This window comes from Hemibagrus wyckioides, linkage group LG05 (assembly GCF_019097595.1).
Source record: "Hemibagrus wyckioides isolate EC202008001 linkage group LG05, SWU_Hwy_1.0, whole genome shotgun sequence".
NCBI classification, from domain to species: domain Eukaryota; kingdom Metazoa; phylum Chordata; class Actinopteri; order Siluriformes; family Bagridae; genus Hemibagrus; species Hemibagrus wyckioides.
The window spans coordinates 9006129-9026758 of record NC_080714.1 but is presented as its reverse complement, the minus strand read 5'-3'; the positions used below and the strand labels follow the sequence as shown (position 1 = coordinate 9026758).

The 20630-nt window shown below is 36.7% G+C and overlaps 2 protein-coding genes across 3 annotated transcripts in view; one reads left to right on the top strand and one right to left on the bottom strand.

The window, feature by feature from the left end:
- LOC131352550 (protein disulfide isomerase Creld1) overlaps positions 1–11689 on the top strand; it is a 23812-nt gene extending 12123 nt beyond the window's left edge. The window contains exons 6-11 of the mRNA XM_058388734.1: positions 2569–2748; positions 2852–2947; positions 7674–7757; positions 7930–8025; positions 8150–8290; positions 9575–11689. Of these exons, the coding sequence (XP_058244717.1) occupies positions 2569–2748; positions 2852–2947; positions 7674–7757; positions 7930–8025; positions 8150–8290; positions 9575–9795 (818 nt within the window). The 3' untranslated portion in view covers positions 9796–11689. The remainder of the gene's footprint in view (positions 1–2568; positions 2749–2851; positions 2948–7673; positions 7758–7929; positions 8026–8149; positions 8291–9574) is intronic.
- mbd4 (methyl-CpG binding domain protein 4) lies at positions 11301–20630 on the bottom strand. Of its 2 annotated transcripts, XM_058388735.1 has the most exons (8): positions 20490–20630; positions 17765–17929; positions 17044–17558; positions 16769–16810; positions 15776–15910; positions 14962–15111; positions 13774–13877; positions 11301–13655 (listed from the first exon to the last, which is right to left on the bottom strand). In XM_058388735.1, exons 2-8 carry the CDS (start codon positions 17905–17907, stop codon positions 13581–13583), a joined length of 1164 nt encoding a protein of 387 aa, XP_058244718.1. In that variant the 5' UTR covers positions 17908–17929; positions 20490–20630; the 3' UTR covers positions 11301–13580. The 2 variants fall into 2 exon arrangements, with proteins under 2 accessions (XP_058244718.1, XP_058244720.1); XM_058388737.1 differs by lacking the exon at positions 13774–13877.

Genomic DNA, 20630 nt, shown 5'->3' with positions numbered 1-20630 from the left:
ACAGGATATTTACCCTGAGGTTTTTGTCTTGCCAAAATAGACAAAACCTGCTTCTCTGATCGGTATCTGTAAAATTGTTCTGTTATGAGATAAGATGTGATGGACAGCAGGTTTTGTCTTTATGTACAGAACTCTCACATGGATTCACTTGGGTGGTTTGTACGATCTGTGTGCTGTTAGGAAAACAAATACAGTTTAATCCAATGATTACTCCCTCGACATTACATCATTCTTTAATGATAAAAGAAGTACTTAATTTGGATGATGACACACAGGATCATTCTGAACGACAACCTATCATAATACGACTTTTTGTGTCATCATATTACTCATAAGTACTAAATAAATAACCTGGAGAACCTTTGATATGATCAGGTTTAATATTAATGGTTTAATATTAAAGCACTCGTTTTAATTTTTATTGTTGCCATGGTAACAGCTCTTAGACAGGAAATCCTTTGTTTTTTTGTTTGTTTTTTTGTTTACAGAACCGAAAGCATGTTGCTTTGTTGCTTAACAAAGCAATCTCTAGGCATTGAATTATGGTGTAGCAATGTATTTATTTATTTTATTAAGCTCATTTATATATATACATATAAATTATATATACTGTATATAATCATATATACATTTATAAACTTATGTATTTGTTATATATGTGTTATATAAGCTTTTTTAATTTATAATCCCATTATTATTTATTCATTATATTTTTTTATATATATGTATGTGTGTGTGTGTATATATATATATACACAGGGGTTGGACAATGAAACTGAAACACTGGCCAATTTAGTGTTGGAGGTTTCATGGCTAAATTTGACCAGCCTGGTGGCCGATCTTCATTGATTGCACATTCCACCAGTAAGAGCAGAGTGTGAAGGTTTAATTAGCAGAGTAATAGCACAGTTTTGCTTAAAATATTGCAATGCACACAACATTATGGGTGACATATCAGAGTTCAAAAGAGGACAAATTGTTGGTGCACGTCTCGCTGGCGCATCTGTGACTAAGACAGCCAGTCTTTGTGATGTATCAAGAGCCACGGTATCCAGGGTAATGTCAGCATACCACCAAGAAGAACGAATCACATCCAACAGGAGTAACTGTGGACGCAAGAGGAAGCTGTCTGAAAGGGATGTCCGGGTGCTAACCTGGATTGTATCCAAAAAACATAAAACCACAGCTGCCCAACTCACTGCAGAATTAAATGTGCACTTCAACTCTCCTGTTTCCACCAAAACTGTCCATCGGGAGCTCCACAGGGTCAATGTACATGGCCGGGCTGCTAGAGCCAAACCTTTGGTCACTCGTGCCAATGCCAAACGTCGGTTTCAATGGTGCCAGCAGCGAAAATCTTGGGCTGTGGACAATGTGAAACATGTATTGTTCTCTGATGAGTCCACCTTCAATGTCTTTCCCACATCCGGGAGAGTTACGGTGTGGAGAAGCCCCAAAGAAGCGTACCACCCAGACTGTTGCATGCCCAGAGTGAAGCATGGGGGTGGATCAGTGATGGTTTGGGCTGCAATATCATGGCATTCCCTAGGCCCAATACTTGTGCTAGATGGGCACGTCACTGCCAAGGACTACCGAACCATTCTGGAGGACCATGTGCACCCAGTGGTTCAAACATTGTATCCTGAAGGCGGTGCCGTGTATCAGGATGATAATGCACCAATACACACAGCAAGACTGGTGACAGAGTGGTTTGATGAACATGAAAGTGAAGTTGAACATCTCCCATGGCCTGCACAGTCACCAGATCTAAATATTATTGAGCCACTTTGGGGTGTTTTGGAGGAGCGAGTCAGGAAACGTTTTCCTCCACCAGCATCACGTAGTGACCTGGCCACTATTCTGCAAGAAGAATGGCTCAAAATCCCTCTGGCCACTGTGCAGGACTTGTATCTGTCATTCCCAAGACGAATTGATGCTGTATTGGCCGCAAAAGGAGGCCCTACACCATACTAATGAATTATTGTGGTCTAAAACCAGGCGTTTCAGTTTCATTGTCCAACCCCTGTGTGTGTGTGTGTGTGTATGTAATGTAATATATATATATATATATATATTTTATATATATATATAATATACAACATGAAGCTGATCCATAAACCGTTGAAATACGTTACGTCCTCGCGGTTGGGAGGATTACTTTAGGAATGAATTCCGTTTCATTTACAAATTACTTCATGATGAATTTGGCTGGAGTTCCTCCTAACTGGCTTTGACAGCAGGCATCATGTGTACCAGGAACAGATGGAGCGGGGTGAATGTGGTGTGTGTGGTGGTGTTGGTGTTGGGGGGGGGTTCAATTCTTCACAATAGACATGATGTTCCTAGCTTGTTGTGCACATCTGCCGACCTTACCCACAACTGTGATCATGCAAACCAGGGACTTACACAATATTATTTAAGCTAACATGATTTCCGTGCTAATCTAACCTGCAAATTCTTATATAGCTGCACTCAGTTTGTCCATTGTGCTGCATCACATCGCACCTCACTGATATTTCTTTTCTCACAAAAAAACACTTCAACCATTCACATGCTGTGGTTTGTCAGAATGTCCGTCAGGCCCCGGCGGTGTGTGTGGAGGTCTCGGGCGCTGTGAGGGAGAAGGAACACGTCTGGGAGACGGAGAGTGTGTGTGTGACCCTGGCTACTCGGGCCCTCTGTGTCAGGACTGTGCAGACGGATATTACAGAGAAAAGAGCTCCAATCACTCGCAACCTCCCTGCTCAGGTGACCATCAGCGACATGTTTTACTTTAGTTTGCTAACATGTAACGTAGAACTGTGTTACAAGAACTGTGTGTCTGTGTGTGTGTATGTTTGTGTGTTTGTAGCCTGTTATCACTCCTGTAAAAAGTGTTCTGGTCCACAAGACTACAAGTGTCTGGACTGCAAGCCGGGATGGATCCTTCATGACAACAAGTGTGTGGGTGAGTTTATTTATTTATTTATTTATTTAAAAATGAAATTATTTCCATCCAAAATGGGCTGCGTTTATGTAATATATAAATTGGTTCATTTGTGTAAATGCTTTTTATTTTATCATTGTGTCTAGTGCACATCTGCTATGTGAAATAGCAGAAAAGAACAAACTGTATTTTTGTAATATTTATTATTATTATTATTATTATTATTATTATTATTATTATTATTATTGTGTTTTTTTATTTATGTGTTATTTATTTATCTTTTTTTTTTTTTAAATTATCCACAGTTTGCAGATTTGGATAAAGTTTTAGGATTTGTAACAGTATATAACAGAAATGTATATATTTAAGTATATAAGTTTATATTTAAGTGTAATTTGTCTTGTATATTAAAAACAAAAAAACTGCATAAATGCCAATAAATGAAAGTGAAGAAATTCTATGTAAACACAAAAATGTGAACTTACTACCAGACTGACAGCTCCATAAAAAACAATTTATTTATTTAAGTTTCACATCTGCATTTGTCTACAGGCTAACTCTAGTTTGGTAAGAGACAGTTTTGATTGACATTTTATAAGTATGACAAATAAAGAGCTTATTTATTTTGGCAACTGAACTGCTTTCTTAGGCAACCGTCACAAATGACCAAATACGCTGTTATCCTGCGGCACAGCAGCTGTTCAGGTGGTTTTATCTTTCCCACCTCCCTCAAAGTTACATCTCATTTAGTGAAAACAAGGGAGAAAAAAACAGCAGTAAACCTGAATGACATTTTGTAATCTGAACTAAATTCAGTGATCTAAATGATCAGATAAAAAAAAAGTATAAAAAAATCGAAACAATCTAGATTATATGCAGTAAAAAATATAATTATATATATAAGTATAATATAGCTTAACAAATACAATAAATACTAATAAATAAAGATATTAATTAATAAAATAATATTGCTGACTTTTTAATTAAATGTTTGTTATTTGCATCAATCTTGTTATTTGCATCAAATGTTTTGTGCAATGAAACATTTTCCTATTTAACAGGGGATTTCTTATTTATTATTATTATTATTTATTTATTTATTTATTTATTTTATTTATTTATTTTTTTAAATTATATGGTCAGTCTGTGTACCAGGCATCCATAATGAGTACACTCTGGGCACAAGTCAGCTAAATGATCAAATCCCGACAGTAGGAAACCTTTGTGATTACGATGCTTATACACACAAATAATATTCAGGATTCTTGTGATAAAAACCTATAATTATGTGTTACACTGCAGTAGCAGCGCAAGAATAAATTTGGTACTTTATCAGAGAAGTCTAGACAACAGCAAGAAAATCAACAGGGCTTTTACACTCCGCTTCTAAACTCCACTCTTAACCTTGGATCGAGGAAAATTTCACGCTTGTACTTTAACACAGCTTTTTACCCAGGGTTACGGAACACCACTCCAAAGATTTTCCGGTCACACTACAGTGTGAAACAATGTGAGGTTAGAACGTTACAGCTAGATGCTCAGCAACAGAGCCAGAAATTAAACAGCGTGTGCTTCATGTAATGTTAAAAAACCAAGACAAAGCATAGCAGCACTTAACAAAAACAGTACAGTAGGTAGAGAGGATTAAGCGGCAAATCACTGAACATCAGGGAAGTGAGTGCACTAGCGAGGGGGAAATATGAGACGATGAAAGCCTGGTCAGCTGAGCAACAAAGTTAAATAAGTTTAATGTAACGGTTGGGAGACGCCAGCTGAAGCTGAGATTGAACCCGGATCTCTACAGTAGTCTAGTAGTAGCTTAAACAAACAGTGAGACATGAACAAGATACAAAGCAAACAAAGCATTAGTAATGAAAACATGACTACCACATGGATACCTGGATACAAAAAAAAGGCCTTACACCATACTGCACAAACACATAGCAATGATTGACAATGATGGGTATATAAGAGCTGGTATATATAGGGCAGAACATTAGGGTAACTGGGAAATGCCTGCCAGCACCCCCTCTGGTGGTTTAGCAGGGAACTGTCCCATACAGTGGCCGAGAAGTGCAAAACAAAATGACAAATCCGAAACACAAGGGCCTTTATACCCAGATCTACGGAATGTTTACATTTATTGTATGCATATTTCATTTTTGGAAGTATACTGTATATTTGTATATTAATGGAATTCACTGTTTACATTTACTCAGATATATAATGAACGGTTACATTTATCTGTGTGTATATGGCACCTTTGGAGGTATATTTGTATATTTAATAGAATTCACTGTTTACATTACTCAGATTTATATTCATTCAGATGTTTAAAATATATTTTTCACTCGGTTTATTTATATCTATTTATTACAAATACACTGCTGTTACCTTCACACAAAATCTGTTCTATATTGCACTGACTGCATTGACAATGTAAACCCTGATAAGAGAGAAGTGAAACAGTATTTCCAATCCTCTGTATGTCTGCATATATGGTGGTGTTGACAAATAAAAACATCAGTCCAAAAACAAAATAATAAATCAGAAAAAACAATTACAAATCCAACAACACAACAAATCCAAAAACAAAATAATAAATCAGAAAACACAACAACAAATCCAAAAACAAAATAATAAATCAGAAAACACAACAACAAATCCAAAAACAAAATAACAAATCCAAAAAAACAATAACAAATCCAAAAACAAAGTAATAAATAAGAAAACACAACAACAAATCCAAAAACAAAATAATAAATCAGAAAACACAACAAATCCAAAAAAAACAATAACAAATCCAAAAACAAAATAATAAATAAGAAAACACAACAACAAATCCAAAAAAACAATAACAAATCCAAAAACAAAATAATAAATCAGAAAACACAACAACAAATCCAAAAACAAAATAATAAATCAGAAAACACAACAACAAATCCAAAAACAAAATAATAAATCAGAAAACACAACAACAAATCCAAAAACAAAATAACAAATCCAAAAAAACAATAACAAATCCAAAAACAAAGTAATAAATAAGAAAACACAACAAATCCAAAAACAAAATAATAAATCAGAAAACACAACAAATCCAAAAAAACAATAACAAATCCAAAAACAAAATAATAAATAAGAAAACACAATAACAAATCCAAAAAAACAAAACAATAACAAATCCAAAAACAAAGTAATAAGAAAACACAACAACAAATCCAAAAACAAAATAATAAATCAGAAAACACAACAACAAATCCAAAAAAAACAATAACAAATCGAAAAACAAAATAATAAATAAGAAAACACAACAACAAATCCAAAAACAAAATAATAAATCAGAAAACACAACAACAAATCCAAAAACAAAATAATAAATCAGAAAACACAACAACAAATCCAAAAACAAAATAATAAATCAGAAAACACAACAAATCCAAAAAAAACAATAACAAATCCAAAAACAAAATAATAAATAAGAAAACACAACAACAAATCCAAAAAAACAATAACAAATCCAAAAACAAAATAATAAATAAGAAAACACAACAACAAATCCAAAAAAACAATAACAAATCCAAAAACAAAATAATAAATCCAAAAACAAAATAATAAATCAGAAAACACAACAACAAATCCAAAAACAAAATAATAAATCAGAAAACACAACAACAAATCCAAAAACAAAATAATAAATCAGAAAACACAACAACAAATCCAAAAAAAACAATAACAAATCCAAAAACAAAATAATAAATAAGAAAACACAACAACAAATCCAAAAACAAAATAATAAATCAGAAAACACAACAACAAATCCAAAAACAAAATAATAAATCAGAAAACACAACAACAAATCCAAAAACAAAATAATAAATCAGAAAACACAACAACAAATCCAAAAACAAAATAATAAATCAGAAAACACAACAACAAATCCAAAAACAAAATAATAAATCAGAAAACACAACAACAAATCCAAAAACAAAATAATAAATCAGAAAACACAATAACAAATCCAAAAAAACAAAACAATAACAAATCCAAAAACAAAATAATAAATCAGAAAAAAACAATAACAAATCCAAAAACACAATAACAAAACTGGAAACAAAATTTACAAATCAAATAAATTAGTCATCTATGCCAGGTTTTGTGATGCAGCCTGACACAAAGCCACAGGAAGTGGATTATTCTCCAATAACCACCCAGCCCAAACAGGGTTATTCCTCTCATACCATGCTGATTTGACCACAAATACAATTTCAATTAAATTATTAGTGTATACACGATTCTAACATTTCTTTCAAAAAAACACAACCATTTATAGCTACATTTAATGATTTGTCTGGTCTACGAGACAAACTGTTATGACTTATGGCATAGAAGAAATAATAATCATTTCCTGCCCAACACTCCTCTGTTTCTTTCTTCTATCCTTGAAGATTCAGTAAAATAGTTCAGTTAGTTTTGTTACTGAGAAACAGGAAAGAAAGCTTTCTCATAGTGGGGAAAAAGCTCTGAAGACTCCTTTCATAAATGTCACAACATTCACCATATCAGTGATTTATATACACTGTTTTTTGTTGTGTTACAGTCATAAAAGCTGCAGTTAAAAATGAATCCTGACCTATGCTGTGGTGTTGAGACTTTTAACCTGCCTCAGTGGGAGAAAAAGAAAAAACCCTGGTGCTGAGGCAGGAAAACGGTTTGTGATCCAAGTGTAACTCTCCGTTTTGTTTGGCAGATGTGGATGAGTGCGGCACTGAGTTGGCTCGCTGCTCATCCAACACTTACTGTTTCAACACCGACGGCTCGTACGAATGCAGAGGTACGGACAGGAATGTCAAAGCGTTTTATTTTTTATTTTTGTCGGAACGCTGTGTATTTAATACCGTTTGGGGGATATAGAGAGTCCATTATGTAACTCTTGGCTGTTTCTCTAGCACACACACACACACACACACACACTGCATGCTCATCGCTCTCTCCATTGTGTGTAGGTTGTGATCAGGCATGTGTAGGATGCATGGGCAGCGGTCCTGCTCGCTGTAAGAAATGCGCTCGAGGTTACAGACTGACCGGAGCCAAATGTCTCGGTAAGTCTTCTAGTTCTGCTTGTAATTTGATCTTCCTCTTATTGTTATTATTATTATCAGTCCTATGTCTTTTAGGTCAAACTGTAGTTTCAGAAATGTATCTCTATTATTTTTTCCCCTCTAGATGTGGATGAGTGTAAAGAAAAAGCAATAGCTTGTCCTGGACTGAACGAAGCTTGTATTAATGAAGACGGTTCGTTCCGCTGTGAGTGTGCAGAGGGTTTTATACGCAGAGACAGCATCTGTGTGGAGAACCTGCCACTTAGTGAGTGTTAAAAGTTATTTTATTATGGTATAAAGTATTGAAGTGTCCACCTTTCTCCTGAAAGTTAGCCGCATGTCTTGCTTCGCCTTGTACTGGAAATCTGTTTTACATTTCTCGGGTCTTCGGGGTTTATAATCAGTAAGTATGGAGTATGTCCCGAGCTGATGCTTATGAAAATGGCTTAAAAAAGGCATATAGCTCCATGGTGCTGACATGGTGCCTCACATTTTGGAGATTAGTGACTTGTTAAAGAACAAGCAGCAGCTTGGTAAAGATGGGATTTGATCTCACGACCTTCTGATCAGTCGTTCGAGGCAGCACAGCTTGACCCGGAACTCATTTCTATGCTAACTATTAATTAATTTCTTTTTTTTAGCCATTTTTAAATAAAGATTCCTGTAGAGACCGGAAATTATTGAGAATCCATCATGTATGTGCTCAGTGGTTTCTCAGGAAAAAGGTGGATTGTATTTTTCCATTCTTCAATGCAGAAGGTGTACACTCATGCTCACTCATAAACCTGCTCATTCATGCAGTTCTCTGTTACCAGTTCTCCATCATTCTACTGTATGATTGGTTGACTGGATAATTGCATGAAAGTAGAGGTGTTCCTAATTAACTGACCTGAGTAGATACTGTATGCATACAATGGACTTAAAAATTCGCAGATTTTTATGATGTCTTTTTCCACCTTTTTGCAAAAATTTATTAATAATTGACTCACCCCCCTTGTCATCCAAGACGTTCATGTCTTTCGTGAAGAAATGATGTTTTTTGAGGAAAACATTGCAGGATTTTTCTTCATATAATGGACTTCAATGGTGCCCATGAGTTTGAACTTCCGAAATGCAGCTTCAAAGAGCTTTAAAGGATCCCAGCCGAGGAAGAAGGGTCTTATTTAGCCAAACCATCGGTCATTGTCTTAAAAAAAATTGACACATTTACCACATGGTTTGAGGCGAGTTAGGCAGGTGTTGCATGTATTTTTTTCCCTCCATGGGAATGTGCTTCTGTCTAGACACTCTACCCCACAGCCCAAGCCCAGACATGTGAAGAATACCTCAGAGAGTGATTGCTGTCAAAGGCACATAGTACCTCAAGCTTATCAGATATTCCTGCAGCAAGTTTTCTCATCATTGCGTCTATTTTTTGGGTCTAGTGATGTCACTATGGTGTCTCAGTGTTTCATCTCTTTTTACATGAATTGCTAGATTATTAAACATCTAATGACAATTTTACAGAGATTCCAAACTTAACACGATCGCTTTTCACGTCCCCCTTCAGCCGATCCGAACAAAGGCTTATTTGATGACATGACGGACGACGAGGTGCTCGTCCTCCAGCAGATGTTCTTCGGCGTGGTGATCTGCGCTCTGGCCACGCTGGCCGCCAAAGGAGACATGGTCTTCACCGCCATCTTCATCGGAGGCGTGGCCGCCATGGCTGGCTACTGGCTTTCGGAGAAGGGCGACCGCATGCTGGACGGCATTCTTAAAGGACGTTAACCAATCAGAATCTCAGGAACCTGAAAGTGAGGACAGATCGGCGAACGGTACACGAGCCTATACGGCGACCTAAACTTGAAGACGTGGGGAGGTTGTACAGTGACGAGTCCAGGGAGAGGCGTGGGGGGGTGGATTCTAGCATCGTTGCTGTGTCAAAGGGCTGGGGAATTCAGACTATGCTATGATTTGTACTTGGCTCTTTTATATGCAAAGTACAATTTCTCTGCTGCTCTGCTGTAAGAGACTTTACATAGAGACATTTTTACTACACTCGAATCCAGATTAAGATTTTAGAAAGGGACTGCACTAAAGCTTGGCACGTAATAGAATATATTTACTGTGTATGTGTGTAAGGAGAAAGGACAGACATATAACATGACGCTGAATCTTTCAATACATTTAATTTGGAGTTTCGGATAACATTAAGCAGCCTGCTACTTTGACACTTTGTTTGCTCAGTTTAGATTACGGATGGAATGATATACGAAACTGTAAGCTCTGGGGATATATATGAGCAAAGCTATCACTATAAAATATCCTTAAACACTGGCATTTGTAATTGGCATGGCAAACAACCAGTTTCTTGTCATGATATATTGTTATACCTGTATATCATCCCACCCTTAATTTACACAGAGCAAAAAATATATTCGTTTGAGGAAGATGAGTCAGATCGTATGCCTGATTTTTTTTTTTTTTCTTTTTTCTTTCTTCTTCTTCTTCACTCCATCATAGACACATTTTCTGATATGCATGAACGCTTGACCTAGGATGGATATTTATAATGTGTGCTCCGAAACGTCTTTAACTCCTATAATTTGTCGTTTTGTTATTTTTTAGGTTTATGAGCAGCAACAATAAGGACTATGAATGTTATTTATTTATGAGTTTATTTATTACTATTCCTTCTAGGTGTAATTTTTCCTGATAGAATAATAATATAATTATTAGTATGTTTTTTTTTTTTTTAGATAATTTTTTTTGTGCCTGCTCTGAATTTATTTAAATGTCTTTATTCAGATATGTATGTAGAACATCATTTTGATGTCGATATTACGTGTGTGTTTTATTAAATTTTTTATTTATTTATTTATTTATTTATTTATTTATTTATTTATTATTAATAATAATTTAATATTATTATAATTAATAATAATATTTGCTTAAATATCAGACCTGCTCCTGTGTGAAACTGGCAGGGGTTTAAAAAGAACAAGAAAAACATTTCAAGGTAATTCATTTGTTCTGCTTTGAGGAGTTTTATTTTAAATAGATACTTTTAGCACTTATATTTCAATACATGTCCATGACTGAGAAAGACAATAACTTACAGTGAACCACACCAACCCATAAAACAACAACAACAACAAATGAGTGTCAATCATTTGTACTTATTTGTGGGTTTTTTTTAATTATTATTATTCTTTCCAGGTATTCACTGTGAGTTACTATGAAATATAGCTGCTATAATATCTCCAATAATCAGCCCAACAATCATTTTCATGCTCAGATAAGCAAAAAAATGAATGACATTCTGTTTAATGTTTAATGAACGCTAGTGAAAACTGAAAAACAAAATGTTTTATAATCGAATGTAAAACTGAATATTATGCTTAATAATGGCTTCCTCCATGTGGAATCTCCAGGACCTGATTTTTAGTCTGATGCATGAGCTCCTTTTAATATGAAGCTTTAAGTTTGTTTGTTTGTTTGTTTGTTTGTTTTAAGTGAGTCAAATTACCTTGTCTTACATCGAAAAAGCTAGCTCCATAGTCTACCTCCATGTTTCAGATTTTAGGCTTTTGCTGTAAAAACACCACAGTCATTGGTTTTAAACGTTTGATTTATTCTATGCCAAAACCATGGATTCTTTCATTAAAGACTTTTCAATTCACTTGGTCACTTCTTCTTCTTTCTTTTTTTGCATTTCTTTATTGCAGTAGAATGTCTACACTCGCTGAGCAATTTATTAGGAACATCTGTACACCTCCCCTCTGCATTCATGCAGTTATCTAATCAGTCTCTAATCAGCCGTGTAGCGGCAGCAGCAGTACAGATTCTGACTTCCAGCCAACAGGAAGGATATGGTAACTCAAATAATTACTCTTGATGAGCAGAAACGCATTTCAGGACACACAACACATCAAACCTGAAGCACCATATATCAGGTTCCACTCCTCAGTCAAGAACAGGAGTCTAAGCCTACAGAGGGCACAGGCTCACCCAAACTGGACAGCTAGGAGACCCCCCCCCATCCAACGATCCTATATTAGTGATCCTGTAGCTGTAGATTTCTGTTTTTTACTTACATAATTGGAACCCAATGTGGTCTTCTGCTCTTAAAGCTCATCCACCTCAAGATTTGATGTGTCCTTTGTTCCGAGATTAATGATGTTATTCATTAATTATTTTAGTTACTCTATCCTTCTGGTTGGCTTGAACCAATCTGGCTGTTTTGACTGGCTGACAGATTGGCAGTTAAAGAAATAAAGCCTCAACAATCACTGAGATCTCATTTGTTTCCTAACTCTGATGTTTGATGTGAACATTACCTGAAAACGCTGGTTCGTATCTGCATGACTGTACACAGATCAGGCATAACATTATGAGCAGTGAGAGGTGAAGTGAATAACACTGATGTTCTCCTCATCATGGCACCTGTTAGTGGGTGGGATATATTAGGCAGCAAGTCAACATTTTGTCCTCAAAGTTGATGTGTTAGAAGCAGGAAAAATGGACAAGCGTAAGGATGTGAGTTGTGATGGCTAGACGACTGGATCAGAGCATCTCCAAATCTGCAGCAATTGTGGGGTGTTCACGGTCTGCAGCGGTCAGTATCTATCAAAAGTGTCCTTTAAGTCGCTAGGTGGGGTTCAGGGAGGATCTACTGCTAATATCTTGGTGCCAGATACCACAGCACATCTTCAGGAATGTAGTGGAGTCCATGCCTTGACGGGTCAGGGCTGTTTTGGCAGCAAAAGGGGGACCAACACAATATTAGGCACGTGGTCATAATGTTATGCCTGATCGGTATATCCAGTGCACTGCTGTCATATGATTGGCTGAATAGATAACTGCATGAATGAGCAGGCGTTCCTAATAAACTGCTTGGTGCGTGTCTAGATAGATAGATAGATACTTTGAAAGAGAAAAGGATAAAACCACACAGAAAAAGACATTAGCTACTTTATTACATGAATATTTGAAAAATGTGACAAGTTGATGCCCTACAGGATAAAAGTGTCTTTGACCTTAACAAGAAACAAAAACAAACATTATAAATTTATATTATAAATTAAAAAAAACCCTATAATATTTACACATCCATATATACACACACTATATACATATTTCTGTCCTATAAGGACCGCATTAATGCAAAAGTTCACTATTTTTTCCCCAACTAGATTTGTGACTACAGACAGTTTCAACTTTATTCTTTGTGTGTGTGTGTGTGTGTGTGTGTCATGAAAAATATCACATGAAAAACAAGTTCCCCCTTGAAAAGGACAAGAGAAATATCACAGGGTTAAAAGTTTGTAAAGCAGAACACTGAACCTTACAAGCATCCATTAAAACCATTAAAGCAGGATGAACTTGTTCTGGGACTGGTGTAAAAAAATAATTCACCTTGAGTGGGATTTCAGCATTTTTATTTTTTATTTTTAGGGATTTTCAGTTCTTGGCTTGCTTTAAAAAATTAGCCATTGCTTTTCTGCCTTGGCCTGACAAGTTTAAAAAGTGCTGAAAAGCCAGTGCTCGGAGCCTCCAGCCAAGATAAAACATCAGATGCCTAATTTCTCATGGTTCTCCCACAGCCATGCATGATACTTGTTCAGCTTGTGGTCTTGTGGGGTGACCTAAAAAAAAATAAAAAACACCCTTAGTGGCTTAGAGGTATTGTTAGTGTGTGTATTCTGTGTGTGTGTGTGTGTGTGTGTGTGTGTGTGTGTGTGTGTGTGTGTGTGCGCGCGTTACCTCTCTCCATTCTCCCACACAGAATATACGATACGAATCGTTTCCATATTTGCCAATGCCATAGAGCTCCTCTGGATACCGCCATGACTTGGTGAGGAACTCGTCTACCAAAAGCAGACCAAAATAAGACCTACGTGTATACGTGACGATTAACTGCTTCTTGAAAAAAATAAAATAAATAAATAAAATGAACATTCAGGTCCTGCTATATAAAAGTGTTGAGGGGAACAGGATGTTTCCTTTGAAAAGATCCTTCAAATCCTTTGTCAACTATGTAAGCAAACTGTCTGTAGAACAGAACAAACAGTTTTGAGTAGGATTAATCTAAACTGCGATAACAAACTAATCTGTCTTTATATGTTATGTTAAAAGGACTGGAAAGCACTACGGTTTAAAATAAATAGAGAAAAGAGGGAAGTAGTGTACATGTCAGGGAAAATAAACTTGATGCTACCTTCACCATGCTTCACTGCAAAGATGGAGTTCTCAGAGTGTCGGGTTTCACAATAAGTCTAATGTTTTGTTCCAAGGCCAAAAAATGAAAATGTTCTCATTCAACTGTAGTTTTCTACACAGTTCCTTAGCATGTTGTTGTTGTTATTGTTCTTTCGGCTGCTCCCTGTTTGGTCCGCACGTTTCTGGCACAGGTTTTATGCCGGATGCCCTTCCTGATGCAACCGTCTCATTTAGTCCGGGTTTGGGACCGGCACTGAGAGTTAACTCCTCAGTGGCTAGATTAGCGCCCTGCCTGGGAATCGAACCCTGGGCTGCGGCAATGAGAGCGCGGGATCCTGTTGCTGGACCACCAGGAGGTTTATACACAGTTCCTTAGCATACCTTCCGGCACATTTTTGTGGTATAAGAAGGAGAAAACCCTGTTCTTCATATTCAGAGAACTCTGCTTTGTGTTGGGATTCATCACATCTCCTCACTGATTATTTATCTATAACAGTTTTTCCTGTTCTGGTTTATTCCACATCAATGCCTGGTCACAGTAAGAGTGCTGGTCTAGAGTGCTAGAGGTGCAGTACTACAGTAATAATACTAGAAGTCTTTCACCTTATCTGTTCGTTCTAAATCTGTTTTTTTTTTCATTATTAATTAAGCAAATAGCCATGTAATTAGGATCACTCACAACAGAGTATGTGATAATCAGGACAAATCACATGTACAGCTTCGCTCACTCACCGGAGAAGCGGATGAGGGTTTTGGCTCGTAGGGAGTTGAGGCCGAGCGGCTGCATAAGATCAGCGAGTGGCTTCCAGTCGCTGGAACGTGTAACCTCAGCCGATGGGTAACGCTCAAAAAACTGCCACAACATAGGAATGGCCAATTTCCCTACACACACACACACACACACACACACACACACACAAAATACACAATACACAGTAAATACAGACTTACAGGAGGCACAATTCCGTCACCTAACAGTTTATATGTTTATATGTCATATATACTTTATATGAACACATTTATATAACATTTACAGTCTTGAATACATTATAAATAAAGAAAAAAAAACAATCCTTGGGATATTTTTGTATAGCACTGTTATAGGAGAATAATCAATGATGGGGTCATGTGACACACTTTTCTTCTTTATTCCTTACTACTAGTCAATTTCCTGAGCTGCTCAAGAATATCATTAATATAATATTGTAATTTGTAAATAACTCAAGTGCATAGAAACTGAATTATTTATTAGCACAGCAGACCTGAGCTACATGAATATTGGTATAACATATCAGTCATATAATATAATATAACATATTGGTTAAATCATTTGGTTAAGGAATCAATGATTCCTAGGTTAGGTTCTGGATCCAACATCCAGGAAAATGTTGAATGAATGAATAAAAATATTGCATGAATTTTTTAAATATCTTTTACCACAGACCAAAATGGAATTTATGCTTGTTTATTTCTTTTTTTGGGCTGTACCCAGGTTCATCATTGAGTTTCTTGCTCACTATAAATCACTTTAGCAGAAGCTGTTTACCGCTAGTTCTGTTGAGGAAGATGGTGGCCACTAGAAGCTTCCACGGGTCATGAAACAAGGTTTCCTGCACCAGGTTGAAGGGGGAACGTGGAGGAGTCCACTTCCTGAATGCTTTACGCCTTGGAGGAGTGAGACCTGTGACACCGAGTGGCATGAAAAAAATGACAAATCAGTAGTGTTAACTAAAAACAGTAAAAAACTAATTGATGATACTTATTGATATGGTGAAGGTTGGAGACATTTTTGTAAGGAGTCTCAAGTGTCAGTTTTTTTCCTTCTAAATTTTGTAGAGTTTATCTTACACTGAGTCATGGGAAAACTGGAGCCTATCCCAGGGGACTCAGGGCACGAGGAAGGGGACACCCTGGACACAGTGTCCAACCATCATAGGGCACGATCACACACTCAATCACACACTATGGACAATTTATAGATTTGCAAATTAGCCTACAAAACATGTCTTTGAACTAGCGGAGGAAACCCCTGAAGCACAGGGAGGACATGCAATCTCCACACACACAGATTGGAGGCAGGAATCGAACCCCATGAGGTAAACTCATTTAATTCTTTATTTTGATTGGTCAAAATGTATTGGTTAATTTTCTCAAAGGTAGATCACAGGATTGTGTTAAATATATATATTTTGGGTTAAACCAACAGTCCCTAATCTAAACTACTCTAAATTAGGACAGTAAAAAATGTTAAAAGGGTATAAAATGACCGTTTTGCCCATTTAAAAAACTCACTAACAACAAGAAAAAAAGCAGTTGATTATTTCCCTATAACTACACATTATACAATTACCCTAGATGAGCATTCTGTAGTAAATAAAGGATATTTATACTTCTTAATTAATATCATTAAGAGTAATAAATAATGCATATAACTATTTTTAATATGTGTGTCTGGATCTGTTTTAGAAGGAGCTGAGCGGGTTAAGAGACTTGCTTAAGATGTTCTAAGCTTTAAGTGTGAATAAATTTAAACACCTACCATCATTTTTTCTTTTAAAGTATGGACTGGTTCGCCGCTTCTCTGAAAGAAAGTAAGATAAATGAATAAATGGCATTGAATACCACCATAAATAACCACGTACAAGGAAATCTGAGTCTCAAAAACGTCCTTTAATGAATTAATGAATAATTCATTTATATTTCTAAACCGTATTATGATATAGATTAATGCCTGCTGTGAAAATGTTGGTGCACCCTTTGGAAAGATCTAGGCATTATCTTAATTTAAAAAAATAGGAATAATTTAATGCTCACCACTTTGGGTGTTTCTGACAGGTGAACTGATCCCCCTGCTGGCTGCGTAACTTTTCTGGTCGTCACTCAATTCATCGCTTTCTTCTTTCTCCTCTCCTTCGCTGTCTGATGCTGCCTGCATGCTTATGACAGGCACAGCATCCGTTCTGTTTTCTCTCACGCTGCTGGATGTTTCCTCCATTTCACCCTCGATGCCTGTTTGTTCTTCTTCGCTACTCTTTATTTCCTGGGCTTCTGTATTGTTCTTCTCCTCCTCCACCTCTGTCTCTATCTCTTCATTCTGGAGGTCTCCCACAGCTACCCCGGGATGATTTTCAGTAGTTTGATTATCCTGTTTTGTTTTTCTCCGCCTTGCTTTTTGTTCTTTTTGTTTTGGTCTTTTGGAGTTTGATTTTTGAGACTGTGCTTTGATTTTTGAGGTGAAGTCAAAAGCATCCAGGTCCAGATGAATACATTCCTGAGCGAGCAGGTACTTCTGGAGCTCTGCTTTAGATCTGAAGCGTTTACCTTGAGGACTTTAAATGGTAGAAAATGTATTTTAGGACAAGGAGACCAACAAGAAGCAGTTTATTGTACTACAGACTGAATCTATTATTGTATATTGTATTATAAACTTATAGATTTTTTTTTACTATAGACTGTATTATAAACGAAACCTCGAGGTCTTATCTTAGAGCTAGCTGTCTGGCTAAACTGGGGCTAGAACCTGACATTACATTACCTGATAATGTAAGTGTCCAACTTTCCCGCTGTCTTGCCCTGCTTTCGCTGTCTGGTCTCTCTTGTCCATCCAGGAGGGAGTGATGTGTCTATCTGATCTGTACTGGTGTCCACCGCTTGGTCAGCACTTCTGTCAGGAATCATCTTTACTCCTGAGCATATGAAGCTAGGTAATAAATAATAAAACATTTTATTTTTAACCATTTATAGTCACACATACCGATTGTGCCAGTTATCACATACACAAATACAGCAGTTATAACTAGCTATAGCAGTCATTCTCTTACCACTCTCTCTTTCTTCTCTCTCTCTTGGAGTTCATAATTTAATAATAAAGCTTTTTGTACCAAGAATGTGCAAATTGCTTTGTCCCAGATATGAAACAAATGTCTCGAAGCAGTCCTTTATAAAGCCAAGCTCTCCTTAGAGAAAACTTGCCTGCATCAATGATTCTAGAATTTTTTTTGATAAATAACAACATTTTAAACAACACATTTTTGAAATAAAAACATTATATTTATTCATCTTAGATTAATGTTAATGGGTCTGCCATCCCAAAAGTGCGTTATTTTTCTATAACAGCACGGTGTGTAGCGTGTTATTTTGTTTATTTGCCAGAGGATAAAGAGTTTATTTTATTAATGAGTGACAAGTGAGTAAAGGTCTCTAAAAAACCTTTGCCACATCAACAATAACAATAAGAGGTTACTTTGTTAAACATGTTTTTAGTCTGTTTATTAGTAGTCTTAAATTATGTGTAGGTACAAGTCCCTTCTTCTAAGCTGTTACTATAGAAACCACAACACATTAGAACAAGCGCATTCATATGAACCTATTGCTCATATAGCAGCCGGAGGTCCCTGTGCTGTTATATGAAATATAATGCACACCTTCGGACCAATCAGATTGGAGTACTTCGCCTCACTGTAGTATAAGTGGAATTAATACACTGAAGCCCAGCCTCTAGGAAATGAATGAACACCTTCTAACTTCCTGAATCTGTACATTTAATAGCATTGTGCAATAAATAAATTTAAATGTTCTGAAAATAAAAGTATCGAATCAGTGGGGAAAAAGCGATGGAGAAAAAAAAGATATACATTTTGTATGTGTTTAGTGACATGGCACATGAATGTAAGAAAAGCAATAACAATGAAATATACACTATATGGCCCAAAGTTTTGGAACACTTGCCTTTACATGCACATGAATGTAATATAGAGTTGGTCCGCCCTTTGCAGCTATAACAGCCTCAACTCTTCTGGGAAGGTTTAGGAGTGTGTTTATGGGAATTTTTGACCATTCCTCTAGAAGCACATTCGTGAGGTCAGGCACTGATGTTGGATGAGAAGGTCTGGCTCGCAGTCTCCGCTCTAATTCATCCTAAAGGTGTTCTATCGGGTTGAGGTCAGGAGGTGCAGGCAAGTCAAGTTCATCCACACCAACCTCACTCGTGCACAGTCATGTTGGAACAGGAAGGGGTCATCCCCAAACTGTTCCTACAAAGTTGGGAGCATGAAATTGTCCAAAATGTCTTGGTATGCTGAAGCATTAGGAGATCCTTTCATTGGAACTAAAGGGCCAAGCCCAACCCCTGAGTTCAATGATTTGGAGGAGTGTCCCAAAACCTTTGGTAATATAGTGTATATTGTGAAATTTAATGACTGTTTAGTGAAGAAAATAGTGGAGAAATTAATGAATGGGATGACGTACTCAGAGCAAGGGAAAGTGTAGGGTACTATAGTCTACATAATAACTGGATAAGGATACACAATAAAACTCAAATGTATTCTTCTGTTAATTCAGTTCCATCTAGAATACAAAAAAATTACACTAGCTAATTCACACCTAAAATAAATGTCTTTGTCAATGATAAGGGGATTTAATGTCTTAATTAGTCCTAAGTCTACTGTTATAAGGGCCAGCATTCACACCACCATTACCATAAAAGATCACAAGTATGATGGAGTGGGATGTAGTACATAGTCATATGTGGGAACTTCTTAATAACTAAACCAAAATAAATGCTTAAACAGTGGCTAGATGTTAGGCTGTTAATGAGATGTACTTTCTGATGTGGGAATCTTTTCATCTCATAAGTCCTCAATGTCTCTACATTATAATGCACTTTTATTGACAATCCTGTGTTTAACCCTTTATAACAAATTAGAAAGAGTGCAAATCTGGCATGACGGACAACAGCTCATCAGATGAAAGCCCTGCAAAACTGAACTGCTGTTCCAGCTGTTTGTGCAGTCCCTGTCATTTCTCGCTCGTGCCAGGGCTGCTTCTGCAGCAGGTTCGACCTCTGCAACTCATCCAGAAAACAGCCGCACGATTTCTTTTCAACCATCACAACTTCTTTCACACCACCCATTGCTTTACAACACTGATGCTTGCCTACAAAGCCGAAAACGTACCAGCAGCCACCTACATTAAAGCATTTATCACACACCCCATGTTCCCTCTGATCCTCTACACTGCTCGGCTGGACCCACCACCTGAGGCATGCATCAAGGCTCTCCTCTTCTGGTGCCTGGGTGGTTATAATGGAGTGGCAGCCTTCAAAAGAACTACTTTTTCCTTGAGCACTTAAATTAGCACTAGATAATGGCATGCATATAAATAAAGGAAGTTATGCGACACTGAATATATTTCTGCACAGGCGAAATATACTGTAGTAGATCCAACACTTTTTAAACCATACTCTTTTCGAATAAACTTACCTATCATGTGTCCAGAGAGTCCAGTCTAAACCCGATAAGCTTTATTCGAGTATATATCCGTTTTTTTTCTTTCTTTTCTAAAAGAGCGCATAAAGTAGCTGCAGCTCTTCTTCTTGTAATGTCTGCTTTCATCAAGACAGG